Source organism: Eumetopias jubatus, unplaced genomic scaffold, assembly GCF_037043125.1.
Source record: "Eumetopias jubatus isolate StellerSeaLion01/CBP00866 unplaced genomic scaffold, mEumJub1_p1.0 scaffold_13, whole genome shotgun sequence".
Lineage (NCBI taxonomy): Eukaryota > Metazoa > Chordata > Mammalia > Carnivora > Otariidae > Eumetopias > Eumetopias jubatus.
The window spans coordinates 68265005-68273885 of NW_028274819.1; the positions used below are offsets into that span (position 1 = coordinate 68265005).

Consider the following 8881-nt stretch of genomic DNA (forward strand, 5'->3'; position numbering starts at 1 on the left):
ATAAATTTTGGATTATATTTGTTTTTCCTTCCAGACAATGTATTTCAAAGGCATTGAAGCAGGAAAGGTTCCCTATTTTCCCCATGCAGATACGATCATCTATTCCATCTCTACAGCAATTTGCTTCCAGGCAGTAAGTATAGCTTTCTGAAATGAGAAATAAAATTATTTCTATTTCTGTATATTAAACCAATGGGGGGAAATAAAGGCCTGGGAACATTTCTATTGTTTTATTTTTTATTTTAATTTTTTTTACCAAGATAGCTTGCAAGTTTCAAATCATTAAACATGTTAACTTAATGGACCAACCCATGTTTTCTGAACACAATAATTTTTATGTTTAAATAGAGTGCAATTTATAGGTAAATGATTACTCTAGTACCTTGGCTAGAATGCCCAGTTGAAGTAAACTTCTAGAAGAAGGAAGATACCATGAGCATAAATAAGAATAATTGCATTTCCCCAGTATTACTCAGGCAGTAAAGATGGGGGTGGAGTCTAGTTTATTAGAAGCATTGTTCAATTTCTTTAAATTCTGTAATCATCTATTGATGTTAATGGTTTTAGGGCTATTGCAAAATTTGGGGAACGACTTTCATTTGCACTTTTTCAGAGTAATGCTGCCAGGTTGATAAACTCATAACTAGTGAAGTGCCAGCTCTCTAATGAGTATTCAATAAATGCTTTCCTAATAATAATAGCTTAACTCAATTATTATTTCACAAGCAGTATTCTTATTTGAGGGCATATTTACAAAGATTCTCGATAGTTAATCAACTTAAATACATATTTCTGTATCGTCATCACTGTTGTTTTTAAAATACAGTGAGCAATAAAAATAAGATAAAAATGCTCTGTTGCCTAATACAACTAATCATATTTCCTATTGACTAAAAGAATTCTCAAACTGAATGTTCTAACCTTAGGCTGTCATGGAAGTTCAGACCTTGCGGCCGTCTTACTGGAAGTTCCTTTTAAGGCTCACCAAGGGCAAGTAAGTGACAGAGACGTAACTGACCATAGAAAATGAGCAGTTGCCACAAAATAGATTTTGAATCTTTCCATCTTTTTGAGGGAATATTCTTTCAGTGGTAAAGTAGTCCTCTTAGGTATAAAGCAAATATGACCAACTTAACAAGAATGACGTGGGGCCTTCTTTTAGTGAACAATAGACTTCTTTTCCCTGTATTATTTTAGATGTTTTCAATGTTGTAGGAAAATGCTGTATTGATCTGAAAATTGCTCATTAGTTGCTGCATAACACACTTGTGTCTCACTTTTAAAGTCTTTGATCTCTTCTTTTTGATTAAAAATACTTACTAAGCAGATTTATTAGAAATCTTGCCTAAATAATTAAATGATTTCCATTTGGGGAAAAATAATCCTATTCTTTCTTGGTATTATAAGCATAATTTCCTCTTCCTTTATTATTCTGTCCTTCATTGTTTTTCTTAGCATTTTCTGATGTTAATCTAATTCTTTGGGACACAGCTTGACCTCACAGACTGTGGACTTTGGAGTCAGACAGACTTAGGTTTGACTCTGGCTCTGATAACCTTTAGCTGTGTCACTCATAGGAAAGTTGTTTACCCTCATGAGCCTCTGTTTCTCTCTCTCTACTGGAAACAGTAATATATTCTTTGTATGGTTGTGGGAAAACCGAGATGTTTGTAATAGCACTTAGCACCTAGTAAGCACTAAATTGCAGCTGTTATTAATATTACTATCATTCATAGTTTTAATAGCAAACAGTTGTATAGTGCTTACTGTGTCCCAGATATGGTTTTAAGATACCCACACATACCCATACAACACAGGTGTACATGCATATGTGTTTAATCCTTAAAATAGCTCTATGAGATAAGTACTTTTAAGATCCTGATTTTATATGGGAGTCAACTGAGGTGCACAGAGAGGTGAGCTAGCTTGCCAGAGTCACACAGCAGATGAAGGTGCTGTGGGATATGAGCCAGGCAGTCTGGCTGCAGCATTCTTCCTCTTAGCCATGATTTCTGTGTGTCCTTTATGTTATTATTAGTTAATTTTCTATTTCTGTGTCATTTAGTTTTTTGCCCATTAATGAGCTTAACCAGTTGATTATTTTGGAAGGGAACTTACTTTGGAAAGGCACTGAAAGTTACATTTATTGTTCTTGGAGTAGTGACGATGGCCAAAGGGCTCAAAACTAAATTCATTCTTCTCCCCAGAAGAAATGCTTGGGATCAGGCATAGAGACACAGGTTCCTCCTGCACATTAGCTCGATATGTGTCTTTTTAATTTTTTTTTTTCTCTTTTAAGTTAGGCGATGGATAAAACGAGGGTGTGCTTTTACTTTGTTGTGTCTATTAGAAATTTGAAAACCAAACAATAAATAAAGAAAGAAAGAAATTTGAAAACCTATATGCTGTTTTCCCTTTAATCATGGCTTGCACATTTCGATGTGTTTTCTGTGGATTGTGAGGCATCAAAATGTCAATTATGAAAGAAATTTACATTTAATACCTTTGCCTCATTGGTAACATTAAGCTCAGTCATTTATTTATTTCCTGTGATTTTGTTCATCAGAAAAAATATAATGAACCTGTTTTTCTATTTGACATAATCTAGTGGAAAGAACTTGAGAGGGGCTCCTGGGGGTCTCTGGGGTTTCAGGTCTGGGGATTATTATCTCTTTAAAGAAAATATGAGACAGTAGTCTTGAGGTAGGGGATCAGTATGAATTTTGAATCTGCCATTGAGTCTTTTGTCATGTCAGTCTTTTGTGTTTTCCCATTCCACGAAAGACATGTCAAGTGAATCATCATATTTTATGAACTTCATTAAATACTTGTTCATTGTGTCCTCTGTTTTGCAGATTTGCTGTCATGAACCGAAAAGTCCTTGATGTTTTTGGTACTGGTGCATCTAAACACTTTCAGGATTTTATCCCTAGGTTGGATCCAAGATATACGACTGTAACACCAGAGTTGCCCATTGAGTTTTCTTGAAGATGACTGTAATTTATTAATGTGACCTAATGTTTCATTATTTTCTTCTGAAGAGTTAATTATGTTGAATCACAAAGACGGAGTCTTGAGCTTGAACTTCAGTGTTATTTCAATGAGAGATGCTCTTTGTTTTTCTTACCAATCAGAAGTACAGAAGCTTTTTAGGAAGGTGTTGCTTAATAATTAAGTGCCCTTCCATAGCCAGAATCTGATTCTGGGTCGCTGTAGTGGTTGACATGATGCTGTATTATTGATTAAGTTATGTCCACAAGCAACCTTAAATAATCTATGTAGAAATGTAGTAACAAATAAGAGTATACTTAAAATTACTTTAAAAGATGTTTTTAGTTCATTCCAATATAATTCTTGGTTAAAACTAAGAGTATTTCTATGTGTTAGGATCACGGGTACATGGATTTGGTCTGTATTTTTTTTACTTTTGAATTGGTAACTATAGTAGTTAAATGTATGGATATGAAGTAACTCTTCACAGACAATGCTGCTTTAGTATAAAGCAATTTAATTGAAGAAAGTGGCCATTCTTACTTCAGGGATGCAAAGACGGGTCTTATGCTGTTTGAATAAATGCTGTGGTATCCATGTCTTCTTCTGCTGATAACTTCATCTCTCTCCCATGATGAGTTGGGCTGTCTGGCAGCCCAGTGAACCTCTGTACTAATGGCAGGTTGGGAGTAAATGGAAATTGACATACCTGATACAGTCGAAATGTATGTTTTAATCTTTTGCAGAAGCATTACACTTGAATATTTAAAAGCAAATGAGGTTGCTTCTAAACCTCTCGTGGGTTTATAGTATTTGTTTTGTTTTCATTTATAAGGACGGAATTCTTCATGGCTAAGGTTGTCTCCCATTGTAGATTTAGAAGGGATCAAAAGTAGTTTTGGCAAGTTTGTCATTTTGTGCCCTCTCGACCGTTCCACGTACACAATGGATATTTTACAACTACAAACAATATAACAATATGGTGGTTGTTAAAAAGTCCATTTCATCACTAATGGGATTCAGGTTCTCTAGCCTCTTTTCAAAAACTTATTGTCACCATTTTTATTCCTGTTAGAATAAAGAAGTGACAGAATGTAGTCACTATTGATTATGAGTTCAGGACAGCTGTGATTAAAATATGATTACTCCTTAGAGTTTTTCAGGGAAAAGTTATACTTTTCTAAGTTAATAAAAGGCTTAATTGGTTATGATGTCTACAGTTAATATAACAAATAGGGATGATGGTATATTTTTTTAATATCATTTTGATGCTGAAAAGTTTTGGGCCATTGTAAATTAATTATACAGTAGAACCTGTGTTGCAACAAGGATTATAACCCAGACTTTAAAAATGCTTAATCCTCCATATTCCATTTCATCAAGCCCTGTATATTTCTATTTACGTGTAATCCTATCCTTGGTAATGGCAAATTGAAACCCAACAAAACGACAGACTCTGGTACCATAGTAACAGAGAGAGCCACTTTAATTAGGTCAAATTTCTGCATTGTGATTAACTTTTTGGAATTGACTTGTCTATTAGACAACACTGTTAAGGCATCATTTTGGTTTCAGACTTCAAAATTCATTAATAAATTAAGTTTTAAGTTTTTATTCACTGGAATCAAAATGACAATTGGTATTATGTTTACTTTTAAAAATGAAGTATTATAGCAGTGAAGAAAGCACTGCTTCCTGCCCCTCATTTTCTTTATTTAGAAATTATGTTTATAATATTTTCCTGTTTGCTTAAAAGAAAAACATTTTAATTCGTAAGTTACTGTTGTCATTAACATTAAAAAGGCTATGATGTTGAAAGACAAATTCTACTGAAATTTGATGAGATTGTTTAGTAAAATTTTACTGTCAAAAGGTACATTTCTATGATTTACTTTTTTCTCAAACTATAGTCATTTTTTAAATATAAAATGTAAAATGAAATAACCATCATGAAGCAGAATACAGTGATGAACATATAGCTTGAGTGAATAGTTAACTAATTTGCCGTGGTGAAAAGAGAAGTCTGATTTGATTTCACTGAGGCAGCCTGCAAAGTGTAGCTGTTTGAGAAAACAAAAAGAGACTGTCCGTGTTCCTGAAGACAATCAAAATGAGTATCTTTCTACCTCTAACCAATCAGGTATCAATTGACAACTTGGCACCATAAATAAAGTCAAATACATGTCCTTTCCAAAACATGTTTTTTAGTCCATTTATACACTGAAGATATCCTGCCAATGGTAAGTTTCCACCAGAACTGACTGTAGTTTGACTGACTGAAGCATAAAGAGAATACCATATACTTAACTCTAAGAAAAAACATGGTAGAGAAACAGTCTATCAACTAACAACTTTCCTATAGATAGAAGCATTTTCAAAAGTCTGGGAAAGCATAAGGAAGGTGCATAAACATATCTCTTGGACTTTTTTTTGCCACCATCCGGCTGTGTGGCTGACTGTTTCTTGCCATGTCTTCTCACAAGACTTTGAGAATCAAGCGATCAAGAAACAAAAGCAGAATTGTCCCATTCCCCAGTGGTTTTGGATGAAAACTGGTAATAAAATCAGGTACAACTCCAAGAGGAGGCACTGGAGAAGAACCAAGCTCGGTCTGTAAGACATCACACATGATGAGATGACACACCTAATTGGCACCACATATTTAATTAAGCTGTGTGAAGATCATGTGTTCTATCACTCTGTAAACATCCTTCCTACCTAGCCATAGACATGTTTTATCAGGGAAATGATTTTTCTCTGTTACTATGCCTCTGCACCAGTAGGTTGGTTCAGTAATAAATGAGACCTTTCAACTCTACTGCTGTTGTGTTTCTGATTTGTGAAGTACTGAATTCTGCCTTCTGTCAGATCATGCATAACACTGTCGCAAAGAACCTTCTGCAGTGATAGAAATGTCCCTTGACAACCAAGTATGTAAAGTGTGGCTATGGGGCACCAGGGTGGCTCAGTGCCTTAGGCCCAGGTCATGATCTCGGGGTCCTGGGATTGGGCTCTCCACTGAGCAGGGTGTCTGCTTGGCCCTCTGCCCCTCCCCCAGCTCGGGCTCTCTCTTTCTCAAATAAATAAATAAAATCTTAAAAAAAACCCTATGTCTTAGAAAATGAAGTATTTCATTAGAAATACTCTTAGAAAAAGCACTGTTGAGAAACTGTCATTCTACTAACATCTTTCCTGAAGAGAGCGTTTTCAAATGTATGTGGATGCATAAGGGACGTGCCATACCCTTAACTCTGAGATACAAGCCTGTGGTGAATGCAACTGTATACTAACATCTTGTTTCATGATGATGGAACAGTTTCAAATCTACGTGTGGCAGTGTAAGGAAAGGGCCATATCCTTAACTCTGAGAAACAAGTCTCAGAATATGAAACTTTCCAAATAACATCATGTTACAAGAAGAGAGAAGCATTGTCAAACGTATGTATGGAAGCATAAGGAAGGGGCCATTAACTCTAAGAAACAATGCTGTGGAGAAACGTATTTCACCTTACATCTTCATTCCAGAAGAAAGAAAAGCATTTTCAAAAGTGTGTGAAAGCAAAAGGAAAGGGCTATGCATATACTTGACTCTGAAAAACAAGTCTGTGTAGAATGCACCTTACAAGTAACCTCTTGTTTGATGAAGATAGAACCTTTTTCGAAAGTACCCGTGGAAGCAAAAGGAAAGTGCCACATATTTAACCCTAAAAAGTCAACATTAGACAGAAACCGTCTTTCAACTAACATCTTCCTTCCTGAATATAGAAGCGTTTTCAAAAGTGGGTGAGAAAGTATAAGGAAAGTGCCATGTACCTAACTCTGATAAGTCTGTGGACAACCCAACTTTCAATCACAACTTGATTCATGAAAATAGAAGTGTTTTCAAAACTATGTGTGGAAAAATAAGGAAATTGCTATCCACATTAAGAAACAAGTGTGTGTAGAATAACACATTCAACTAATATTTTGTTCTAGGAATATAGGAGCGCTTTCAAATGTATATGTGAATGCAATAAAGAAATTGCCATACCCTTAACACTGAGGATAAAGATGTGGAGAATGCACCTTTCTACTAACGTCTCGTTTCGTGATGATGATCGCCCTCCATTCTGTCGTCAGAACAAAATTCCGCCCTGCCATCAAAATGGCGCCCACCTACTCCCGGAGTGAAATTCTAACTCTAGCCTTGACTGAGGCCTTGGCTTACGCCCCAACCGTAAGTCTGAGGATACAATGGATCTGGACACGTGACCAAAGCCAGAATAATCAAGAAGGAACACTTAAGGAAACAGCCCCTTCCACCCCTCGTGATGTTTTGGCAGAGCAGAGTTCTAGCAAGAAACCGAAATCTAAGCACCTGGAGGAGCATCCCCCCTGACGCCAAAGAGGAAAGCAGAGCCTCACCCTGATGCTAGCTCTCAGCTCAGCCCTCAGGACAGGACTCGGAGCAGCCACCAAATCAACCCTTGCTCCTTCCGAAACGAAACCCTAACCCTAGCATGGGTGCGGCCCTGTCCAAGCGACAACCCTAGTTCTGAATGCACAAATGATTTGGGGGACCCGGTCAGTGCCAGAGTAATCAAGCAGGAAACCAGAAGGAGTTATGTGCCACCTGTATCCTCGGGATGTATGGTGGGCACATGATTTTACGGAGAATCCCACAAGTCCACAACCCTATGAGCATTCCCCTGAGGCCAACCAGAAGCCAGCGCCTCTGGCTCTGATGCAAGCCCTCAGCTCTGCCCTCGCGGTAGGACTGCGACTGGCCATAAAATGGAACCCTACCGTCTTCCGGAACGAAACCCTAACCCTAGCACGGTTATGGGCCCTGACCTTTCCCATTTCCTGGTTCTGAATGCAAAAATGATTTCGGAGACTGGGTCCGTGCCAGACTAGTCAGCTAGGAACCCAGAAGGACTCACAACCACCCCGAGTGGTCCCCTCGAAAGCATGATTTATTGAAAAGCCTAAAATTCAGTAGCACGATGTGCATCCCCCTGAGCCAAGACCGGAAGGCAGAGCGTGACTCTGACGCTACGTCTCAGCTCAGCCCTCGTGCAGGACTCCCAACGATCATGGTTTTGAAACCTAACGTCTTGTGGCATGAGACCCTAACCCTAGCACGAACGTGACCCTGACCATGCCCCAACCATAGGTCTGAAAGCACAAATGATCTTGGAGACCTGGTCAGTGCCAGAATCATCAGGCAGCAACCCCAAAGGAATACCTGCCACTGGTGCCCTCGGGATGTCTCCTGGGAACATGAGTATTACTCAAAACCTAAAAGGCCGAAACACGAGCATGCCCCTCAGGCCAAACTGGAAGCGCGAGCCTAGCCCTAAGATATTTGAAGGTGCCCAGCAGATAACGTTTGTGTGTAAAGGCTTGGTCCGAGGTTTTCAGAGGAGCTGGTTTCGTTACTTTGGTAAAAGGAACTGAAGTTACACAATTTATTCACAGATGTATCCTACTCCCAATTGTAATGTAGATTTTTTGTTCTTCCTTGTAGCCACTTCCATCCCCTTGCTCATGTTTCTTTAGGGTTGTTTTGTATGTGGGAATGGGGATTTTACCCACAGAGCCAGCACCCAAGGATTGGTTGTGACTTCATACTTCAGTTAGTCCTGTGCTAAGTGAAAACAACCACATCTAATATCCCAAAGGAAAGGTGGGCTTCCTCTCCTTGAGCTGCCCATCTCATGCCCTCCTTCTGAAGAAAACTTCACCACTGTGCTGCATGCTAGAAGATCTTATGAGCTCAGGAAGTGCCCTTTCAAGGAATATTGCACCAAGGCCTGCATCCAAACACTTGAGCATCAGCCGGGAGTCGCAAGCTACCATACCTGAATCACTGCATCCTCTATCCACTCATGGGATGGGCAATTAAAAA

General features: G+C 38.3%; 1 protein-coding gene across 2 annotated transcripts in view; it reads left to right on the top strand.

Moving 5' to 3' along the window:
- TMEM135 (transmembrane protein 135) overlaps positions 1-5187 on the top strand; it is a 267091-nt gene extending 261904 nt beyond the window's left edge. For both annotated transcript variants that reach the window (XM_028126797.1, XM_028126796.2), the window contains exons 13-15: positions 35-133; positions 927-994; positions 2856-5187. In XM_028126797.1, the coding sequence (XP_027982598.1) occupies positions 35-133; positions 927-994; positions 2856-2988 (300 nt within the window). In that variant the 3' untranslated portion in view covers positions 2989-5187. The remainder of the gene's footprint in view (positions 1-34; positions 134-926; positions 995-2855) is intronic.
- Positions 5188-8881: the final 3694 nt, after the last annotated feature.